This window comes from Chiloscyllium punctatum, chromosome 49, assembly GCF_047496795.1.
Source record: "Chiloscyllium punctatum isolate Juve2018m chromosome 49, sChiPun1.3, whole genome shotgun sequence".
Classification (NCBI taxonomy): domain Eukaryota; kingdom Metazoa; phylum Chordata; class Chondrichthyes; order Orectolobiformes; family Hemiscylliidae; genus Chiloscyllium; species Chiloscyllium punctatum.
Window position 1 is genome coordinate 39,012,672 of NC_092787.1, and position 24,347 is coordinate 39,037,018.

The 24,347-nt window shown below is 53.9% G+C and overlaps 1 protein-coding gene across 1 annotated transcript in view; it reads right to left on the minus strand.

Moving 5' to 3' along the window:
* LOC140469601 (ectonucleoside triphosphate diphosphohydrolase 2-like) overlaps positions 1 to 24,347 on the minus strand; it is a 59,342-nt gene that overhangs the window by 14,252 nt on the left and 20,743 nt on the right. Inside the window, exons 2-5 of the mRNA XM_072566275.1 lie at positions 20,369 to 20,486; positions 19,126 to 19,276; positions 4,325 to 4,484; positions 23 to 250 (exon numbers count right to left, since the gene is read on the minus strand). Coding sequence (XP_072422376.1) covers positions 23 to 250; positions 4,325 to 4,484; positions 19,126 to 19,276; positions 20,369 to 20,486 — 657 coding nt within the window. The remainder of the gene's footprint in view (positions 1 to 22; positions 251 to 4,324; positions 4,485 to 19,125; positions 19,277 to 20,368; positions 20,487 to 24,347) is intronic.

Genomic DNA, 24,347 nt, shown 5'->3' on the forward strand with positions numbered 1-24,347 from the left:
AACTGAAAGTATAGTCTCTTACAATCATCATTTTCGAAAACACTTTCTTCAAAACCTGGTCCCTCCCGTAACAGAGGTAGCTGTGAGTGTATACTTCATAGTTATAGCCATACAGACGTAGAACAGCTTTATTTTCAGGATTTTCGATTTCTTGGCTGGGTACGAAGGAGATCTGAGTGGATGCACCCCCAAAGTCCATGGCTCCCACTGTCTTTTTAATTGGTTTGATCCATCTTCCAACCCATCCATACTGTAAAAGAAGGGCAGACCATTCAGAAGGTGTTAGATCTCCTCAGGCTGAGACAGGAACAAGGCTGTTACTGTGTCGGGACTGGCTCTGACAATCACCCTGTTTCTCCACGTCTCACCTCTGAAAGGGGGCGAGAATGCCGAAGGTAGGAATTTGTAGGAGCGAGAAGGGTCTATAAAAGATGGTCACACCTTCTCAGTATCACATAACAATCCCACCTACACACCTTCCCCTTTAGCCCCACCCACTTCTGTGTCCTTCAATCCCACCCATTTCCCAGATCCCTCAATCCCACCTTCTCCCTATATCTCTCAATTCCACCCCTCTCCCAGTACACCTCAACCCCACCCTCTTTCTGCATTCCTCAATCCCACCCTCTCTCTCTTTCCCTCAATCCCATCCCCTCCCACTGCCCTCAATCTCACCATATCCCTTAGTTCCACCCTCTTCCTGCATTTCTCAATCCCACCATATCCCTGTGTTCCTCCATCCCACCTCTCCCCATATCCTTCAATTCCCACCCTCTCTGTATCCCTCAATCCCAAACTCTCCCCATATCCTTCAATCCCAATCTCTTCCTGTATTTCTCAATGCTAACCTCTCCCCATATCCTTCGATTCCATCCTCTTCCAAAATTCCAGTTTCCCACCCTAGCCTCTATCCCTCAATCCTACCCACCCAGCTTAGAGAGCAGTATGTACAGTATAGGGCTGGGAAAGGGTGGGTGACCAGAAGGAAGGTGACCTCTGGGTGGTCCTATCTGTTGATGCATTGGGAGCTCGATGAAACGATGGTGGGTAAAGGGTGAATGTTGGTGAGGAGCAGAGGGTACTGTGCATTTATATACTATCTGAACACACCTCACTTGTTACCTGAAAACCTCCTTCTAGAATCATGGGAAGTGAAAGGGAACGCTTCCTAACTTAACTCTGACAATATCAGCTCTACCCCAACCTGGTATACATCACAATGTAGCTGCTTCACCACATTCCCAACAGCATCTGACTGCACTGTCCCTGTTCCTGTTCCTGTCTCTGTTCCTGAAACTATCCTTGCAGCCTGACCCTATCCCTGACCCTATCCCTGACCCTATCTCTGTCTCTATCCCTGTCCCTATCCCTGTCCCTGTCCCTGTCCCTGTTTCTATCCGTGTCCCTGTCTCTGTCTCTGTCTCTATCCCTGTCCCTATCTCTGTCCCTGTCCTGTCCCTCTCCCTGTCCCTGTCACTCTCCCTGACCCTGTCCCTGTTCCTGTCTCTGTCCCTCTCCCTGTCCCTGTCCCTGTCCCTGTCCCTCTCCCTGACCCTGTCCCTGTTCCTGTCTCTGTCCCTCTCCCTCTCCCTGTCCCTGTCCCTGTCCCTCTCCCTGTCCCTGTCCCTGTTCCTGTCTCTGTCCCTCTCCCTCTCCCTCTCCCTGTCCCTGTCCCTCTCCCTGTCCCTGTCCCTGTTCCTGTCTCTGTCCCTCTCCCTCTCCCTCTCCCTGCCAATGTCTCTGTCCCTCTCCCTGTCCCACTCCCTCTCACTGTCCCTGTCCCTGTCTCTCTCTCTCTCCCTCTCCCTCTCACTGTCCGTGTCCCTCTCCCTGTCCCTCTCCCTCTCCCTCTCCTTCTCCCTGTCCCTCTCCTTCTCCCTGTCCCTCTCCCTGTCCCTCTCCCTCTCCCTCTCCTTCTCCCTCTCCCTCTCCTTCTCCCTGTCCCTGTCCCTCTCCCTCTCCCTCTCCCTGTCCCTCTCCCTCTCCCTCTCCCTCTCCTTCTCCCTCTCCCTCTCCTTCTCCCTGTCCCTGTCCCTCTCCCTCTCCCTCTCCTTCTCCTTCTCCCTGTCCCTCTCCTTCTCCCTCTCCCTCTCCCTCTCCTTCTCCCTCTCCCTGTCCCTCTCCCTTTCCCTCTCCATCTCCCTCTCCCTGTCCCTCTCCCTTTCCCTCTCCCTCTCCCTCTCCCTGTCCCTCTCCTTCTCCCTCTCCCTCTCCCTCTCCCTCTCCTTCTCCCTCTCCCTCTCCTTCTCCCTGTCCCTGTCCCTCTCCCTCTCCCTCTCCTTCTCCCTGTCCCTCTCCTTCTCCCTCTCCCTCTCCCTCTCCTTCTCCCTCTCCCTGTCCCTCTCCCTTTCCCTCTCCCTCTCCCTCTCCCTGTCCCTCTCCCTTTCCCTCTCCCTCTCCCTCTCCTTCTCCCTCTCCCTCTCCTTCTCCCTGTCCCTGTCCCTCTCCCTCTCCCTCTCCCTCTCCTTCTCCCTGTCCCTCTCCCTCTCCCTCTCCTTCTCCCTCTCCCTGTCCCTCTCCCTTTCCCTCTCCATCTCCCTCTCCCTGTCCCTCTCCCTTTCCCTCTCCCTCTCCCTCTCCCTGTCCCTCTCCTTCTCCCTCTCCCTCTCCCTCTCCCTCTCCTTCTCCCTCTCCCTCTCCCTCTCCTTCTCCCTGTCCCTGTCCCTCTCCCTCTCCTTCTCCCTGTCCCTCTCCTTCTCCCTCTCCCTCTCCCTCTCCTTCTCCCTCTCCCTGTCCCTCTCCCTTTCCCTCTCCCTCTCCCTCTCCCTGTCCCTCTCCCTTTCCCTCTCCCTCTCCCTGTCCCTCTCCCTCTCCCTCTCCTTCTCCCTCTCCCTCTCCTTCTCCCTGTCCTTCTCCCTCTCCCTCTCCCTCTCCTTCTCCCTGTCCCTCTCCCTGTCCCTGTCCCTCTCCCTCTCCTTCTCCCTCTCCCTGTCCCTCTCCTTTCCCTTTCCCTCTCCCTCTCCCTCTCCCTGTCCCTCTCCCTTTCCCTCTCCCTCTCCCTCTCCCTGTCCCTCTCCTTCTCCCTCTCCCTCTCCCTCTCCCTCTCCTTCTCCCTCTCCCTCTCCTTCTCCCTGTCCCTGTCCCTCTCCCTCTCCCTCTCCTTCTCCCTGTCCCTCTCCTTCTCCCTCTCCCTCTCCCTCTCCCTTTCCCTCTCCCTCTCCCTCTCCCTGTCCCTCTCCCTTTCCCTCTCCCTCTCCCTGTCCCTCTCCCTCTCCCTCTCCCTATCCCTGTCCCTCTCCCTCTCCCTCTCCCTCTCCCTGTCCCTGTCCCTCTCCCTGTCCCTCTCCCTGTCCCTCTCCCTGTCCCTCTCCTTCTCCCTCTCCCTCTCCCTCTCCCTCTCCTTCTCCCTCTCCCTGTCCCTCTCCCTCTCCCTGTCCCTCTCCCTGTCCCTGTCCCTCTCCCTCTCCCTCTCCCTCTCCTTCTCCCTCTCCCTGTCCCTCTCCCTCTCCCTCTCCCTCTCCTTCTCCCTGTCCCTCTCCCTCTCCCTCTCCTTCTCCCTGTCCCTCTCCTTCTCCCTCTCCCTCTCCTTCTCCCTCTCCCTCTCCTTCTCCCTGTCCCTGTCCCTCTCCCTCTCCCTGTCCCTCTCCCTGTCCCTCTCCCTCTCCCTCTCCCTGTCCCTGTCCCTCTCCCTCTCCCTCTCCCTGTCCCTCTCCCTCTCCCTGTTCCTCTCCCTGTCCCTGTCCCTCTCCCTGTCCCTGTCCCTCTCCCTCTCCCTCTCCCTCTCCTTCTCCCTCTCCCTGTCCCTGTCCCTGTCCCTCTCCCTGTCCCTCTCCCTCTCCCTGTCCCTCTCCCGCTGAGCAGAGACATTGTCTCTGAGCAGTGATGGTTGACTCGACGTTGCAGTGGAGCCGAGAGCTGGATAACCAGAGACTGTTATCTGGAGAGAGTTGCCCCTGGCCTGTTGGCTTTGCTGGCCTTTTGAAGGAGTGAATCCACCCTATCCACCTCTCTCATAACTGTATTCATTTCAATCATGTCCCTTCTCAATCTCCTCTGCTCTAAGAAAAACATCCCCAGTCTATCCAATCTCTCTCTAGAACTGAAACTCTCCAGTCCAGGCAACATCCTGGTCAATCTCCTCTTCACCCTCTCCATTGCTATCACAGCACATAATACTCTTCCTGGGGGCTAAACAATTTGTTCCCAGGGGCAACTAAGGACAGGCAGCAAATGTTGTCCAATCTGCGATGCCCATGTCCTGTCAACGACTAAATAAAGGTTAACCCCCCCCACTGGTAACAGTGAAAGGGGTAGTCTGCATTTGGGGTGTGTGAGTCTCTGAGAGTTGGAATGGCTGTACTGACCTTCGTTTCTGCTCCCTTACCTTTACGAAGTTCTCCAGCAGGTAATTGGCTGTGACCCATCCAAAAACCCCCTCCTCGTTTCCTGTCAGGATCTTGGCTCCTTGGTAGTTAAACTTGTAGGATTTCAGAGAGGTAGCGATTGAGGCAAGGACTCCTTTGGTGGCTTCAGGATCAGTTAGGCTGCAGACAATACAGAAAGGGAGATGGCTGTTTAGTGGGTCTGGCCTGTTAACTCTCAGGTCATGGAGCACCCGTGAGTCAAGCTGAAGAACTATCTCACAGTAGGAGGTGGGGGGTGGGGGAGTGAGATGGATAGGAAACTGTCCTACACTCCGAGCCCATGAGAGATGAACACCCCACCAGGATCACATCACGGGTCCCATCTACCTCCTTCCAGACCTTCTGACTCAAGGGAATGTTACAAGTGTAACCTCCTGTCCAACCTCCCTCAGCTCCAGCCCTTTTCGGACAGACTGGCAGTGCTGGGGTCCCTGCACCTCCTCTCCTTCTCTGCCTGGGGTCAACAATCGCTGAATGAATCACTCCTTGTTGTGGGGTCTCCTGCAGAGCTGACAGATTCACCACAATCCTCTGGTTCGTTTCCTCCCTCTGCCTTTATCTATCCCGGCCTCTTCCTTGTCTTGTCTCTTTCGCATTTCTTCCGCTATCTCACCTCTTCCTACATCCTACATCCATTCTCCATCTTTATCTCTCATTTCCCCTCTCTCGCTGTTATCTCACCTCTCTTGTTCCTCATTCCACACCATCCTTGTCCCTCCACTTTCCCTGTATCTTTCTCCCCCTTTGACCCTCCTCCTAGCTGACTGTACATTCTTCACTCTCTCCTCTGCCATGGTTTGTCCACCTGGTGAAGGAGCGTCGCTCTGAAAGCTAGTGTGCTTCCAATTAAACCTGTTGGACTATAACCTGGTGTGGTGTGATTTTTAACTCTGTCCACACTGTCACTTTCCCTAACCACCTCCTTCTGCCCAGTTTAGTTTTGGATATTATTTACTCCTTCGTGCTCAGGTTCCAGCCCTTATAACTGTGACCCGTTCCCAATTCGCTCAATCAACGCGGATTGGAAACCTTCACCCTGTTCTCTCCTTAATCATCATCTTCAAACATAATCTCTTCCTCTCCATCTTGTTACCAAAGGGCTCTCACCACAGGGCACTGCACTGCTGCACCGATTCTTCAATATCACCTTGGATGCTGCTTCACTCTGAACTGCACTGATCCCCCACGGATCCCCCACTGATCCCCCACGGATCCCCCACGGATCCCCCACTGATCCCCCACGGATCCCCCACTGATCCCCCACTGATCTCCCACTGATCTCCCACTGATCACCCACTGATCCCCCACGGATCCTCCACGGATCCCCCACTGATCCCCCACTGATCCCCCACTGAGCACCCACTGAGCACCCACTGATCCCCCACTGATCCCCCACTGATCCCCCACTGATCCCCCTCTGATCCCCCACTGATCTCCCACTGATCCCCCACTGATCCCCCACTGATCCCCCACGGATCCCCCACTGATCTCCCACTGATCCCCCACTGATCCCCCACTGATCCCCCACTGATCCCCCACTGATCCCCCACTGATCTCCCTCTGATCCCCCACTGATCTCCCACTGATCCCCCACTGATCCCCCACTGATCCCCCACTGATCTCCCTCTGATCCCTCACTGATCTCCCACTGATCCCCCACTGATCCCCCACTGATCCCCCACTGATCCCCCACTGATCTCCCTCTGATCCCCCACTGATCTCCCACTGATCTCCCACTGATCCCCCACTGATCTCCCACTGATCCCCCACTGATACCCCACTGATCTCCCACTGATCTCCCACTGATCCCCCACTGATCCCCCACTGATCCCCCACTGAGCACCCACTGAGCACCCACTGATCCCCCACGGATCTCCCACTGATCTCCCACTGATCCCCCACTGAGCACCCACTGAGCACCCACTGATCCCCCACTGATCCCCCACTGATCCCCCACTGATCCCCCTCTGATCTCCCACTGATCCCCCACTGATCCCCCACTGATCCCCCTCTGATCCCCCACTGATCCCCCACTGATCCCCCACTGATCTCCCACTGAGCACCCACTGATCCCCCACTGATCTCCCACTGATCTCCCACTGATCCCCCACTGATCCCCCACTGATCTCCCACTGATCCCCCACTGATCCCCCACTGATCCCCCTCTGATCCCCCACTGATCCCCCACTGATCCCCCACTGATCCCCCACTGATCCCCCACTGATCTCCCACTGATCTCCCACTGAGCACCCACTGATCCCCCACTGATCTCCCACTGATCTCCCACTGATCCCCCACTGATCCACCACTGATCCCCCACTGATCTCCCACTGATCTCCCACTGATCCCCCTCTGATCCCCCACTGATCCCCCACTGATCCCCCACTGATCCCCCACTGATCTCCCACTGATCTCCCACTGATCCCCCACTGAGCACCCACTGATCTACCACTGAGCAGGAAAAATGTACCCATTGAAGTGACCAATCCAGGAATAGTTGATCCGATAAATAGAATTGAAGAAAAATTGAAGAGGCAGTTTATCTCCTGTGCTGATGATGAGTGCAGAGTTTGTGAAACCAAGAAAGTGTTTCTTTTTCAAATCTGGGAGATAAAGAGCCCATGATCCAGGGAGCAATAACCAGATACACCAGTCAGTGTGGACACTGGGGGACAGTGAGCAGATACACCAGTCAGTGTGGGCACTGGGGGAACAGGGAGCAGATACTCCAGTCAGTGTGGGCACTGGGGGACAGTGAGCAGATACACCAGTCAGTGTGGGTATTGAGGGGACAGTGATGTGACAGACCAGTCAGTGTGGGCATTGGGGGGACAGTGAGCAGATACACCAGTAAGTGTGGGTATTGGGGGGACAGTGAGCAGATACACCAGTCAGTGTGGCCATTGGTGGCAGTGAGCAGATACACAAGTCAGTGCAGGTATAGGCGGGACAGTGAGCAGATACACCAGTCAGTGTGTGCATTGGGAGAACAGTGAGCTGATACACTAGTCAGTGTGGGCATTTAGGGGGAGGGGTGGGCAGTGACCAGATACACCAGTCAGTGTGGGTATTAGGGGAACAGTGAGCAGATACACCAGTCTGTGTGGGTATTGGTGGGACAGTGAGCAGATACACCAGTGAGTGTGGGTATTGGGGGGAAAGTGAGTTGACACACCAGTGAGTTTGGGGAATCGGTGGACAGTGAGCAGAAACGCCAATCAGTCTGGGCACTGGGGTACAGTGAGCAGATATACCAGTCTGTGTGGGCACTAGGGGACAGTGAACAGATACACCAGTCAGTGTGGGCATTGGGGCATCAGTGAACAGATACACCAGTCAGTGTTGGTATTGCGGGGCAACAGTGAGCAGATACTCCAGTCAATGTCGGCATTGGGGGGGACAGTGAGCAGATACACCAGCCAGTGTGGGTATTGGGGGGACAGTGAGCAGATACCCCAGTCAGTGTAGGCAGTGGGGGACAGTGAGTAGATACGCAAGTCAGTGTGGGTATTGCGGGGCGACAGTGAGCAGATACACTCGTCAGTGCGGGAATGGGGGCACAGTGAGCAGATACACCAGTCAATGTGGGTATTGGGGGGGCAGTGAGCAGATACACCAGTCAGTGTGGGTATTGTGGGAACAGTGAGCAAATAGACCAGTCAATGTGGGCACTCGGTGGACAGTGAGCAGATACACCAGTCAGTGTGGGCACTGGGGGACAGTGAGCAGATACACCAGTCAGTGTGGGCACTGGGGGACAGTCAGCAGATACGCCAGTCAGTGCGGGTGTTGGGGGGACAGTGAGCAGATACACCAGTCAGTGTGGGTGTTGGTGGGGCAGTGAGCAGATACACCAGTCAGTGTAAACATTGGGGGGATAGTGAGCAGATACACCAGTCAGTGTGGGTATTGGGGGGACAGTGAGCAGATACACCAGTCAGTGTGTTCAGTGGGGGACAGTGAGCAGATACACCAGACAGTTTGGGTGTTGGCGGGACAGTGAGTTGACACACCAGTCAGTGTGGGCATTGGGGGAACAGTGAGCTGATACACCAGTCAGTGCGGGTATGGGGGGCAGAGAGCAAATTCACCAGTCAATGTGGGCACTGGGTGGACAGTGAGCAGAAAAACCAGTCAGTGTGGGTATTGGGGGGACAGTGAGCAGATACACCAGTCAGTGTGGGCACTGGGGTGATAGTGAGCTAATACACCAGTCTGTGTGGGTATTGGGGAGACAGTGAGCAGATAGACCAGTCAGTGTGGGTATTGGAGGGACAGTGAGCAGATACACCTGTCAGTGTGGGCACTGGGGGGACAGTGAGGAGATACACCTGTCAGTGTGGGCACTGGGGGGACAGTGAGGAGATACACCAGTCAGTGTGGGCATTGGGGGGCAGTGAGCAGATACACCTGTCAGTGTGGGCACTGGGGGGACAGTGAGGAGATACACCAGTCAGTGTGGACACTGGGGGGCAGTGAGCAGATACACCAGTCCGTGTGGGTATTGGGGGGACAGTGAGAAGATACACCAGTCAGTGGGGGTACTGGGGACAATGAGTAGACACACCTGTGAGCGTGGGCACTGGGGGACAATGAGCAGATACACCAGTCAGTGTGGGCACTGGGGGACAGTGAGCAGATACACCAATCAGTGTGGGCATTGGGGTGACAGTGAGCAGCTACACCTGTCAGTGTCTTCAGTGGGGGACAGTCAGCAGATACACCAGTCAGTGTGGGTATTGGGGTGAAAATGAGTTGACACACCAGTCAGTGTGGGTATTGAGGGACAATAAGCACATACACCAGTCAGAGTGGGCACTGGGGGACAATGAGCAGATACACAAATCAGTGTGGGCACTGGGGGACAGTCAGCAGATACGCCAGTCAGTGTGGGTGTTGGGGGGACAGTGAGTTGACACACCAGTCAGTGTGGGTATAGGGGGGTCAGTGAGCAGATACACCAGTCAGTGTAGGCATTGGGGGGATAGTGAGCAGATACACCAGTCAGTGTGGGTATTGGGGGGATAGTGAGCAGATACACCAGTCAGTGTGTTCAGTGGGGGACAGTGAGCAGATACACCAGACAGTGTGGGTGTTGGGGGAACAGTGAGTTGACACACCAGTCAGTGTGGGTATTGGGGGGACAGTGAGCAGAGACACCAGTCAGTGTAGGCATTGGGGGAACAGTGAGCTGATACACCAGTCAGTGCGGGTATGCGGGGGCAGTGAGCAAATACACCAGTCAATGTGGGCACTGGGCGGACAGTGAACAGATACACCAGTCAGTGTGGGTATTGGGGGGACAGTGAGAAGATACACCAGTCAGTGTGGGCACTGGGGTGATAGTGAACTAATACACCAGTCTGTGTGGGTATTGGGGAGACAGTGAGCAGATAGACCAGTCAGTGTGGGTATTGGGGGTACAATGAGCAGATACATGAGTCAATGTGGGCATTGGGGGGACAGTGAGCAGATACACCAGTCAGTGAGGGCATTGGGGGGACAGTGAGCAGATACACCAGTCAGTGTGGGCATTGGGGGAACAGTGAGCAGATACACCAATCAGTGTGTGCACTGTGAGGACAGTAAGCAGATACTCCAGTCAGTCTGGCCACTGGGGGTCAGTGAGGAGATACACCAGTCAGTGTGGGCATTGGGGGGACAGTGAACAGATACACCAGTCAGTGTGGGCACTGGGGTGAGAGTGAGCTAATACACCAGTCTGTGTGGGTATTGGGGGGACAGTGATCAGTTACACCAGTCAGTGTGGGCACTGGGGTGAGAGTGAGCTAATACACCAGTCTGTGTGGGTATTGGGGGGACAGTGATCAGTTACACCAGTCAGTGTGGGCACTGGGGGACAGTGAGCAGATAAACTAGTCAGTTTGGGCACTGGTGGACAGTGAGCAGATACACCAGTCAGTGTGGGTATTGGGGAGACAGTGAGTAGATTCACCAACCAGTGTGGGCACTGGAGGGACAGTGAGGAGATACACAAGTCAGTGTGGCTTTTGGGACCAGGGGCAGATACACCAGTCAGTGTGGGCACTAGGGGGACAGTGAGCAGATACACCATCAGTGTGGGTATTGGGAAGATAGTGAGCAGATACACCAGTCAGTGTGGGCACTGGGGGACAGTGAGCAGATACACCAGTCAGTGTGGTATTAGGGGAGAAAGTAAGGACTGCAGATGCTGGAGATCAGAGCTGAAAATGTGTTGCTGGAAAAGCACAGCAGGTCAGGCAGCATCCAAGGAACAGGAGAATCGACGTTTCGGTCATCAGCCCTTCTTCAGGTATTGGGGGACAGTGAGCAGATACACCAGTCAGTGTGGGCATTGGGGGGACAGTGAGCAGATACACCAATCTGGGTGGGCATTGGGGGAAAAGTGAGCAGATACACCAATCAGCATGGGTATTGTGGGGACAGTGAGCAGATACACCGGTCAGTGTGGATATTGGGGGGACAGTGATTTGACAGACCAGTCAGTGTGGGCATTGGGAGGACAGTGAGCAGATACACCAGTCAGTGTTGGTATTGGGGGAACAGTGAGCAGATACCACAGTCAGTGTGGGTACTGTGAGGACAGTGAGCAGATACAGCAGTCAGTGCAGTTATAGGCGGGACAGTGAGTAGATACATAAGTCAGTGTGTGCATTGGGGGAACAGTGAGCTGATACACCAGTCAGTGTGGGCATTTGGGGTGGTGGGGAGGGGCAGTGAGCAGATACACCAGTCAGTGTGGTCATTGGGGGAACAGTAAGCCGATACACCAATCAGTGTGGGTATAGGGGGGACAGTGAGCAGATACACGAGTTAGTGTGGGCATTGGGGGGACAGTGAGCAGTTACACAAGTCAGTGTGGGTAATGGGGGGACAGTGAGCAGATACACCAGTCAGTGTGGGCACTGGGGCACAGTGAGCAGATACACCAGTCAGTGTGGATATTGGGGGGACTGTCAGAAGATCTACCAGTCAGTGTGGATATAGCGGGGAGACATTGAGTGGATACACCAGTTCGTGTGGGTATTGGGGGACAGTGAGCAGATACACCTGTCAGTGTGGGCATTGGGGGGACAGTGAGCAGTTACACAAGTCAGTGTGGGTAATGGGGGGACAGTGAGCAGTTACACAAGTCAGTGTGGGTAATGGGGGGACAGTGAGCAGATACACCAGTCAGTGTGGGCACTGGGGCACAGTGAGCAGATACACCAGTCAGTGTGGATATTGGGGGGACTGTCAGAAGATCTACCAGTCAGTGTGGATATAGCGGGGAGACATTGAGTGGATACACCAGTTCGTGTGGGTATTGGGGGACAGTGAGCAGATACACCTGTCAGTGTGGGCAATGGGGGGACAGTGAGGAGACACACCAGTCAGTGTGGACACTGGGGGGCAGTGAGCAGATACACCAGTTCGTGGGGGTATTGGGGGGATAGTGAGCAGATACACCTGTCAGTGTGAGTATTGGGGGGAAAATGAGTTGACACACCAGTCAGTGTGGGTATTGAGGGACAGTAAGCAGATACACCAGTCAGAGTGGGCACTGGGGGTCAATGAGCAGATACACCAATCAGTGTGGGCACTGGGGGACAGTGAGCAGATACACCAGTCAGTGTGGGCACTGGGGGACAGTGAGCAGATACCCAGTCAGTTCGGGTGTTGGGGGGATAGTGAGCAGATACACCAGTCAGTGTGGGTATTGGGGGGTCAGTGAGCAGATACACCAGTCAGTGTAGGCATTGGGGGGATAGCGAGCAGATACACCAATCAGTGTGGATATTGGGGGGACAGTGAGCAGATACACCAGTCAGTGTGGGTGTTGGTGGGGCAGTGAGCAGATACACCAGTCAGTGTGGGCACTGGGGGACAGTGAGCAGATACGCCAGTCAGTGTGGGTATTGCGGGGTGACAGTGAGCAGATACACCAGTCAGTGTGTTCAGAGGGGGACAGTGAGCAGATACACCAGACAGTGTGGGTGTTGGGGGGACGGTGAGTTGACACACCAGTCAGTGTGGGTATTGGGGGGACAGTGAGCAGATACACCAGTCAGTGTAGGCATTGGGGGAACAGTGAGCTGATACACCAGTCAGTGCAGGTATGGGGGGCAGTGAGCAAATACACCAGTCAATGTGGGCACTGGGTGGACAGTGAGCAGATACACCAGTCAGTGTGGGTATTGGGGGGACAGTGAGCAGGTACACCAGTCAGTGTGGGCACTGGGGTGATAATGAGCTAATACACCAGTCTGTGTGGGTATTCGGGGGACAGTGAGCAGATACACCAGTCAGTGTGGGTATTGGGGGGACAGTGAGCAGATGCACAAGTCAGTGTGGGCATTGGGGGACAGTGAGCAGATACACCAGTCAGTGTGGGTATTGGGGGGACAGTGAGCAGATACACCAGTCTGTGTGGGCATTGGGGGAACAGTGAGCAGATACACCATCAGTGTGGGTATTGGGGGGACAGTGAGCAGATATGACAGTCAGTGTGGACACTTGTGGACAGTGAGCAGATACACCAGTCAGTGTGGTATTAGGGGAGAAAGTGCACTGTTGGGACAGTGACCAGATACACAAGTCAGTGTAGGCACTGGGGAACAGTGAGCAGATAAACCAGTCAGTTTGGGCACTGGGGGACAGTGAGTAGATACACCAGTCAGTGTGGACATTGGGGGGACAGTGAGTAGATACACCAGTCTGTGTGGGCATTGGGGGAACAGTGAGCAGATACACCAGTCAGTGTGGGTATTGGGGGGACAGTGAGCAGATACACCGGTCAGTGTGGGGTTTGGGGGGAAAGTGAGCAGATACACCAGTCAGTGTGGGTATTGGGCTGAGAGTGTGTTGATACACCAGTCCGTGTGAGTATTGCAGGGAGACAGTGAGCAGATACACCAGTCAGTGTGGGCACTGGGGTGATAGTGAGCTAATACACCAGTCTGTGTGGGTATTGGGGGGACAGTGAGCTGATAAACTAGTCAGTGTGGGCACTGGGGAACAGTGAGTAGATTCACCAGCCAGTGTGGGCACTGGGGGACAGTGAGCAGATACACCATCAGTGTGGGTATTGGGGGGACAGTGAGCAGATATGCCAGTCAGTGTGGACATTTGTGGACAGTGAGCAGATACACCAGTCAGTGTGGGCATTGGGGGACAGTGAGCAGATACACCAGTCAGTGTGGGTATTGGGCTGAGAGTGTGTTGATACACAAGTCAGTGTGGGTATTGGGGGGTCAGTGAGCAGATACGCCAGTCAGTGTAGGCATTGGGGGGATAGTGAGCAGATACAGCAGTCAGTGTGGATATTGTGGGGACAGTGAGCAGATACACCAGTCAGTGTGGGTGTTGGTGGGGCAGTGAGCAGATACGCCAGTCAGTGTGGGTATTGCAGGGTGACAGTGAGCAGATACACCAGTCAGTGTGTTCAGAGGGGGACAGTGAGCAGATACACCAGACAGTGTGGGTGTTGGGGGGACGGTGAGTTGACACACCAGTCAGTGTTGGTATTGGGGGGACAGTGAGCAGTTACACCAGTCAGTGTAGGCATTGGGGGAACAGTGAGCTGATACACCAGTCAGTGCGGGTATGGGGGGCAGTGAGCAAATACACCAGTCAATGTGGGCACTGGGTGGACAGTGAGCAGATACACCAGTCAGTGTGGGTATTGGGGGGACAGTGAGCAGATACACCAGTCAGTGTGGGCACTGGGGTGATAATGAGCTAATACACCAGTCTGTGTGGGTATTCGGGGGACAGTGAGCAGATACACCAGTCAGTGTGGGCATTGGGGGAACAGTGAGCAGATACCCCAGTCAGTGTGTGCACTGTCTGGGCAGTGTGCAGATATACCAGTCAGTGTGGGCATTGGGGGAACAGTGAGCAGATACACCAGTCTATGTGGGTATTGGGGGAACAGTGAGCAGATACACCAGTCAGTGTGGGTATTGGGAAGACAGTGAGCAGATGCACAAGTTAGTGTGGGCATTGGGGGACAGTGAGCAGATACACAGTCAGTGTGGGTATTGGGGGGACAGTGAGCAGATGCACAAGTCAGTGTGGGCATTGGTGGGACAGTGAGCAGATACCCCAGTCAGTGTGTGCACTGTTGGGACAGTGACCAGATACACCAGTCAGTGTGGGCACTGGGGAACAGTGAGCAGATAAACCAGTCAGTTTGGGCACTGGGGACAGTAAGTAGATACACCAGTCAGTGTGGACATTGGGGGGACAGTGAGTAGATACACCAGTCAGTGTAGGTATTGGGGGGACAGTGAGCAGATACACCAGTCAGTGTGTCACTGTAGGGACAGTGAGCAGATACACCGGTCAGTGTGGGGTTTGGGGGGAAAGTGAGCAGATACACCAGTCAGTGTGGGTATTGGGCTGAGAGTGTGTTGATACACCAGTCCGTGTGAGTATTGCAGGGAGACAGTGAGCAGATACACCAGTCAGTGTGGGCACTGGGGTGATAGTGAGCTAATACACCAGTCTGTGTGGGTATTGTGGGGACAGTGAGCAGTTACACCAGTCAGTGTGGGCACTGGGGGACAGTGAGCTGATAAATTAGTCAGTTTGGGCACTGGGGGACAGTGAGCAGATACACCAGTCAGTGTGGGTATTGGGGAGACAGTGAGTAGATTCACCAGCCAGTGTGGGCACTGGGGGGACAGTGAGGAGATACACAAGTCAGTGTGGCTTTTGGGACCAGGGGCAGATACACCAGTCAGTGTGGGCACTAAGGGGACAGTGAGGAGATACACCAGTCAGTGTGGGCACTGGGGGACAGTGAGCACACATACCAGTCAGTGTGGGCAATGGGGGACAGTGAGCAGATACACCATCAGTGTGGGTATTGGGGGGACAGTGAGCAGATACACCAATCAGTGTGTTCAGAGGGGGACAGGTAGCAGATACACCAGACAGTGTGGGTGTTGGGGGGACGGTGAGTTGACACACCAGTCAGTGTGGGTATTGGGGGGACAGTGAGCTGATACACCAGTCAGTGCGGGTATGGGGGGCAGTGAGCAAATACACCAGTCAATGTGGGCACTGGGTGGACAGTGAGCAGATACACCAGTCAGTGTGGGTATTGGGGGGACAGTGAGCAGATACACCAGTCAGTGTGGGCACTGGGGTGATAATGAGCTAATACACCAGTCTGTGTGGGTATTGGGGGGACAGTGAGCAGATACTCCAGTCAGTGTGGGTATTGGGGGACGGTGAGCAGATACGCCAGTCAGTGTGGGTATTGCAGGGCGACACTGAGCAGATACACCAGTCAGTGTGTTCAGAGGGGGACAGTGAGCAGATACACCAGACAGTGTGGGTGTTGGGGGGACGGTGAGTTGACACACCAGTCAGTGTGGGTATTGGGGGGACAGTGAGCAGATACACCAGTCAGTGTGGGCACTGGGGTGATAGTGAGCAGATACACCAGTCTGTGTGGGTATTGGGGGGACAGTGAGCAGATGCACAAGTCAGTGTGGGCATTGGGGGACAGTGAGCAGATACACCAGTCAGTGTGGGTATTGGGGGGACAGTGAGCAGATGCACAAGTCAGTGTGGGCATTGGTGGGACAGTGAGCAGATACCCCAGTCAGTGTGGGCATTGGGGGACAGTGAGCAGATACACCAGTCAGTGTGGGTATTGGGCTGAGAGTGTGTTGATACACCAGTCAGTGTGAGTATTGCAGGGAGACAGTGAGCAGATACACCAGTCAGTGTGTGTATTGGGGGGACAGTGAGCAGATACACCAGTCAGTGTGGGCAATGGGGTGACAGTGAGCAGATACACCAGTCAGTGTGGGTATTGGGGGGACAGAGAGCAGTTACACCAGTCAGTGTGGGCACTGGGGTGACAGTGAGCAGATACACCAGTCAGTGTGCGCATTACGTGGCGACAGTGAGCAGATACACCAGTCAGTGTGGGTATTGGAAGTACAGTGAGCAGATACACCAGTCAGTGTGGGTATTGCATGGCGACGTGAGCATATACACCAGTCAGTGTGGGTATTGGGGGTGAGAGTCAGCAGATACACCAGTCACTGTGGGTATTGGGGGGAAACAGTTAGCAGATACACCAGTCAGTGTGTCACTGTGGGGACAGTGAGCAGATACACCAGTCAGTGTGGGGTTTGGGGGGACAGAGAGCAGTTACACCAGTCAGTGTGGGCACTGGGGTGACAGTGAGCAGATACACCAGTCACTGTGGGTATTGGGGGGAAACAGTTAGCAGATACACCAGTCAGTGTGTCACTGTGGGGACAGTGAGCAGATACACCAGTCAGTGTGGGGTTTGGGGGGACAGAGAGCAGTTACACCAGTCAGTGTGGGCACTGGGGTGACAGTGAGCAGATACACCAGTCAGTGTAGGTATTGGTGGGACATTGAGAAGATACACCAGTCAGTGTGCGCATTACGTGGCGACAGTGAGCAGATACACCAGTCAGTGTGGGTATTGGGGGGACAGAGAGCAGTTACACCAGTTAGTGTGGGCACTGGGGTGACAGTGAGCAGATACACCAGTCAGTGTAGGTATTGGTGGGACATTGAGAAGATACACCAGTCAGTGTGCGCATTACGTGGCGACAGTGAGCAGATACACCAGTCAGTGTGGGTATTGCATGGCGACGTGAGCATATACACCAGTCAGTGTGGGTATTGGGGGTGAGAGTCAGCAGATACACCAGTCACTGTGGGTATTGGGGGGAAACAGTTAGCAGATACACCAGTCAGTGTGTCACTGTGGGGACAGTGAGCAGATACACCAGTCAGTGTGGGGTTTGGGTGGACAGTGAGCAGATACATCAGTCAGTGTGTCACTGTGGGGACAGTGAGCAGATACACCAGTCAGTGTGGGGTTTGGGGGGACAGTGAGCAGATACACCAATCAGTGTGTGTATGGGCGGGACAGTGAGCAGATACACCAATCACTGTGGGCATTGGGGGGACAGTGAGCAGATACACCAGTCAGTGTGTCACTGTAGGGACAGTGAGCAGATACACCGGTCAGTGTGGGGTTTGGGGGGAAAGTGAGCAGATACACCAGTCAGTGTGGGTATTGGGCTGAGAGTGTGTTGATACACCAGTCAGTGTGAGTATTGCAGGGAGACAGTGAGCAAATACACCAGTCAGTGTGGGCATTGGGGGAACAGTGAGCAGATACCCCAGTCAGTGTGTGCACTGTCGGGGCAGTGTGCAGATATACCAGTCAGTGTGGGCATTGGGGGAACAGTGAGCAGATACACCAGTCAGTGTGGGTATTGGGGGAACAGTGAGCAGATACACCAGTCAGTGTGTGTATTGGGAAGACAGTGAGCAGATACACCAGTCAGTGTGGGCATTGGGTGGACAGTGAGCAGATACACGAGTCAGTGTGGGTATTGGGGGACAGTGAGCAGATACACCAGTCAGTGTGGGTATTGGGGGACAGTGAGCAGATACACCAATCAGTGTGGGTTTTGGGGGTACAGCGAGCAGATACACAAGTCAGTGTGGGTTTTGGGAGGTACAGGTAAGTCTCTGTCTGATGCGGAAGGATCCTTTGGGGCCTTGGATGGAGCTGAGGGGGGAACGTGTGGGCGTACGTTTTGCACTTTTTGAGGTGGCCGGGTGAAGGTGCCGGGAGGGAAGGGTGGGTTGGTTGGGGGCTGTGGACCTGACAAGGGAGTCGCAGAGTGAATGGTCTCTCCAAAATGCAGATGGGAGTCGGGTGGGAAATCTATCCCTGGTGGTGGGGTCCGTTTATAGGTGGCGGAAATGGCGGATGATGATACGATGTATACGGACGTTGGTGGGGGTGGAAGGTTCTGTCCTTGTCGCAAGACCCCACCCCCAGAGATATATTTCCCTCCCCACCCCCTATCTGCGTTTCGGAGAGACCATTCCCTTGGTGACTCCCTTGTCAGGGCCATGCCCAGTGAGGGGATGGTTCACTCCGGAATAATGAGATATCAGGTTTGTGTCAGTTAGAAGGACATATGGGAGAGAGGGAGGTCCAAACCAGCCAAAGAGAGAGAGAGAGAGCATTTCAAACTGATCAACAATAGAATAGTCAACTACCTGCGATTGAAGAAAACATCAAATCGCTCAGGTAATTAATTCTTCAGAAGTAAATGTGGAATCACAAGTTTAAAGTTGTGTGGATTCAGGAGCTGTTATACTATTGAAGTGAATCCTGCAATGATAAACACTCTCAGTAGTTACATTTATAAGAAACTGATTTCTGAGATACAATAAAAGATGTAGCAGTTACCTGGTTAAAATGTTTTAATTTTGTGTTCATATAATGGAAATGCATTAGCTGTGAGCTCTCTATCATGTGCCCAGGGTGATAGTTTTTCATGTGTAGAAGTGTGGGTCACTTATTGTGATAAAAACAACTTTTTGTTAACTTTTGCCTGTATTCTTGTACTAATTTAAATCCTGTGATGTACAGAAAATTATTCAGTTTCTTAAAATATATTGCGACTTTAATTTGCTTGGAGAATTCCAAGAAAACCTTGAGACTGATTGTTTTTTTGGATAAATGATGGTTACAGGTTTTGGGTTCACTCTCATTTTTAGGTCTGTTTCTGACAAGGCCTTCGGTTTTCTGATGTATGGAGAAGGGATACCTGACCTGTACCTGCCGAGGCAGTCAGAACCTAATATCTGAAAACCAGACAATAGCCCGTGAGGAAGTTTGAAGAAGAGCCCTCGAAAACAGCAATGATGTCCCCCCCCCCCCCCCCCCACCTCCGGCTCAGGTATTACTTACTTCAACAAGCGCATCCCAGCTGTAGCACCAAGGTAGAGGGGTGTCTCCGCATGCCGATGTGCGGGAATGCTTTTCACAGTTTCGTCCAGACAGGGCTTCAGACTGTTTCCAACTTGCGACAGGTTGGACGCGTAACTGGAAATCCCAGCACCTACAGCCCGAGATTGAATATGGTGTCAGTGCATTCGCATATCCACCCCCCCCCCCCCCGAAATGTGCCCTGCCTGGTTACCTCATGTACAATCCCCTCTTCTCCATGTCCCAGGGGCACAGCAACAAGCTCAGGAAACCCCTCTTCAGTGGCCCCAGACTATTCCACCATTCTTCAACACAGGAGAGATTCCTGTTCCCTTCACAAGGTCAAATAAGCCAAGGTGCACAGTGCCAAGCCAAGGTCTCAGTAGATAGACAGCAGGGCTGGTACCATTGTATCTTTACCTCAGCTGCATTAGTAACAGAGAGAGATATTGATCTTCATGGAAAAATACCCAGGACAGGGACAGCATGGGGTTAGATACAGAGTAAAGCTACCTCTACACTGTCCTCATCAAACACTCCCAGGACAGGGACAGCATGGGGTTAGACAGAGTAAAGCTCTCTCTACACTGTCCTCCATCAAACACTCCCAGGACAGGGACAGCATGGGGCTAGATACAGAGTAAAGGTCCTCTACAATGTCCCCATCAAACACTCCCAGGGACAGGGACAGCACGGGGTTAGATACAGAGTAAAACTGCCTCTACACTGTTCACATCAAACATTCTCAGGGCAGCGGCAGCACAGGGTAAAGGTTGGTTACAGGGTAAAGTTCTCTCTACACTGTCCCAGCCCTAATTTTGTATCTGACTATAGACAGTGCTCGACAACTGTCTATCCCCCATGCCCTTTCCTATATCATTGATCTGCTCTTCAATCTCACCCTCGCCACATTTACATTTGGCTCATTCCTCCCACCTCTGAAAGTTGACGCCCTCTTCCCTTGACCTTGGCGATAAAATGTCGGTGTGAGCTAGCCCTGTTCTGGCCCTCTGTGCTTTTGGCCTGAGTCTGGGGCTCACCCTGCGGAATGAGGGGGCCTCTTGGCTAAGGTGAGTTTGTAGAGAGACTGACAATGGCCTGGCTGGTCCTATAGGTGAAACACTCTGGATGGTGCTGTGGGAACCTCAGAGAGAGAGAGAGAGAGAGAGAGAGAGAGAGAGCAAGTGAGTGACTGGCTGCTCCTAGCTGGTGTGGTGTCTTTTACCTTTAACGTTGCATTTGCTGTGCTCACTCACAATGCCAGTGTCGTTCTCTTTCCCAGCCGGCCATTTGTAAACATATAGGGTGGTGCGAGAGGAGCCAGCGTCAATGACGATGCCATACTGTTGGAAGAGAAAAGGAAAGTGCTTCAAATTGTCAAACTCAAGCGGGGAAAGAGCATATTCAACACATAACTGAGAGCAGGGTAATGTGCTAGATAAATCCTACATTGTCTTTATACCCATTGTGAATCAAGCGTTAACTGCTTGCTGTTTGAGTCAGAGGTTAGGGCTTGAAGACATGCTGCAGAAGTTGAGTACTAGGTCAGGTTACCAGTACAGTGCAGCACTGAGCAAGTGCTACACAGTCACAGGGACTGTCTTTCAGACAAAACATTAGTCTGAGGCCCCAATCCTCTGTTTCAGGTGGCTGGAGAAGAGCCAGGGATTTCTCCCCAGTGTCCCAATAAATATTCATCCCTCAAACAACATCACCAAACAGAGCCCGGTCATTACACCATGTCTGTCTGTGTGCAATATAGTAATATAGCTGCAAGTTGCCCCACAGCATTCAGTCCTACATTCAGAAAATACTGAACTGGTCGGATTTTGTCCTGAGAGTGTGAAGGCTGTTATATTATTACAGATTTTGATTGTCTCACTATGGGATGGAACTGGGTGTGTTCAAAACCTTGCTGCAGTCTGAGCTCTGTGACTGACAGCTGAACGAAGGATTGACAGGAAGCTGTGCCTTGGTACTAGGAAAACTGGATGTATGTGTCACAGATGTAACTGCATACTTCCACAGGCTCTGAAATGTTAGGAAACAAAATTTACCACAGAAGGAGGCCATTTGATCCTTCACATCGCTGCTGGCTCCCTGCAAGAGTTCCTCAACTAATTACACACGCTGACGATCTCCCAGACTGTCCCAGACCTGACCCACCCGGGTAACTGTATACAGCTCACTGTCAGGGAACACGTCCCAGACCTGACCCACCCGGGTAACTGTATACAGCTCACTGTCAGGGAACACGTCCCAGACCTGACCCACCCGGGTTACTGTATACAGCTCACTGTCAGGGAACACGTCCCAGACCTGACCCACCTGGGTAACTGTATACAGCTCACTGTCAGGGAACACGTCCCAGACCTGACCCACCTGGGTAACTGTATACAGCTCACTGACAGGGAACACGTCCCAGACCTGACCCACCCGGGTAACTGTATACAGCTCACTGTCAGGGAACTAGTCCCAGACCTGACCCACCCGGGTAACTGTATACAGCTCACTGTCAGGGAACACGTCCCAGACCTGACCCACCCGGGTAACTGTATACAGCTCACTGACAGGGAACACGTCCCAGACCTGACCCACCTGGGTAACTGTATACAGCTCACTGACAGGGAACACGTCCCAGACCTGACCCACCTGGGTAACTGTATACAGCTCACTGTCAGGGAACACGTCCCAGACCTGACCCACCCGGGTAACTGTACACAGCTCACTGACAGGGAACACGTCCCAGACCTGACCCACCTGAGTAACTGTATACAGCTCACTGACAGGGAACACGTCCCAGACCTGACCCACCTGGGTAACTGTATACAGCTCACTGTCAGGGAACACGTCCCAGACCTGACCCACCCGGGTAACTGTATACAGCTCACTGTCAGGGAACACGTCCCAGACCTGACCCACCCGGGTAACTGTATACAGCTCACTGACAGGGAACACGTCCCAGACCTGACCCACCTGAGTAACTGTATACAGCTCACTGACAGGGAACACGTCCCAGACCTGACCCACCTGGGTAACTGTACACAGCTCACTGACAGGGAACACGTCCCAGACCTGACCCACCTGAGTAACTGTATACAGCTCACTGACAGGGAACACGTCCCAGACCTGACCCACCTGGGTAACTGTATACAGCTCACTGTCAGGGAACACGTCCCAGACCTGACCGACCTGGGTAACTGTATACAGCTCACTGACAGGGAACACGTCCCAGACCTGACCCACCTGGGTAACTGTATACAGCTCACTGTCAGGGAACACGTCCCAGACCTGACCCACCCGGGTAACTGTATACAGCTCACTGTCAGGGAACACGTCCCAGACCTGACCCACCCGGGTAACTGTATACAGCTCACTGTCAGGGAACACGTCCCAGACCTGACCCACCTGGGTAACTGTATACAGCTCACTGTCAGGGAACACGTCCCAGACCTGACCCACCTGGGTAACTGTATACAGCTCACTGTCAGGGAACACGTCCCAGACCTGACCCACCCGGGTAACTGTATACAGCTCACTGACAGGGAACACGTCCCAGACCTGACCCACCTGGGTAACTGTATACAGCTCACTGTCAGGGAACACGTCCCAGACCTGACCCACCTCGGTAACTGTATACAGCTCACTGTCAGGGAACACGTCCCAGACCTGACCCACCCGGGTAACTGTATACAGCTCACTGACAGGGAACACGTCCCAGACCTGACCCACCCGGGTAACTGTATACAGCTCACTGTCAGGGAACACGTCCCAGACCTGACCCACCTGGGTAACTGTATACAGCTCACTGTCAGGGAACACGTCCCAGACCTGACCCACCTCGGTAACTGTATACAGCTCACTGTCAGGGAACACGTCCCAGACCTGACCCACCTCGGTAACTGTATACAGCTCACTGTCAGGGAACACGTCCCAGACCTGACCCACCTCGGTAACTGTATACAGCTCACTGTCAGGGAACACGTCCCAGACCTGACCCACCCGGGTAACTGTATACAGCTCACTGACAGGGAACACGTCCGAGACCTGACCCACCCGGGTAACTGTATACAGCTCACTGACAGGGAACACGTCCCAGACCTGACCCACCTGGGTAACTGTATACAGCTCACTGTCAGGGAACACGTCCCAGACCTGACCCACCTGGGTAACTGTATACAGCTCACTGTCAGGGAACACGTCCCAGACCTGACCCACCTGGGTAACTGTATACAGCTCACTGTCAGGGAACACGTCCCAGACCTGACCCACCTGGGTAACTGTATACAGCTCACTGTCAGGGAACTAGTCCCAGACCTGACCCACCCGGGTAACTGTATACAGCTCACTGTCAGGGAACACGTCCCAGACCTGACCCACCTGGGTAACTGTATACAGCTCACTGTCAGGGAACACGTCCCAGACCTGACCCACCTGGGTAAGTGTATACAGCTCACTGTCAGGGAACTAGTCCCAGACCTGACCCACCTGGGTAACTGTATACAGCTCACTGTCAGGGAACTAGTCCCAGACCTGACCCACCTGGGTAACTGTATACAGCTCACTGTCAGGGAACTAGTCCCAGACCTGACCCACCCGGGTAACTGTATACAGCTCACTGTCAGGGAACACGTCCCAGACCTGACCCACCTGGGTAACTGTATACAGCTCACTGACAGGGAACACGTCCCAGACCTGACCCACCTGGGTAAGTGTATACAGCTCACTGTCAGGGAACTAGTCCCAGACCTGACCCACCTGGGTAACTGTATACAGCTCACTGTCAGGGAACACGTCCCAGACCTGACCCACCTGGGTAACTGTATACAGCTCACTGACAGGGAACACGTCCCAGACCTGACCCACCTGGGTAACTGTATACAGCTCACTGTCAGGGAACACGTCCCAGACCTGACCCACCTGGGTAACTGTATACAGCTCACTGACAGGGAACACGTCCCAGACCTGACCCACCCGGGTAACTGTATACAGCTCACTGTCAGGGAACACGTCCCAGACCTGACCCACCCGGGTAACTGTATACAGCTCACTGTCAGGGAACACGTCCCAGACCTGACCCACCTGGGTAACTGTATACAGCTCACTGACAGGGAACACGTCCCAGACCTGACCCACCCGGGTAACTGTATACAGCTCACTGACAGGGAACACGTCCCAGACCTGACCCACCCGGGTAACTGTAT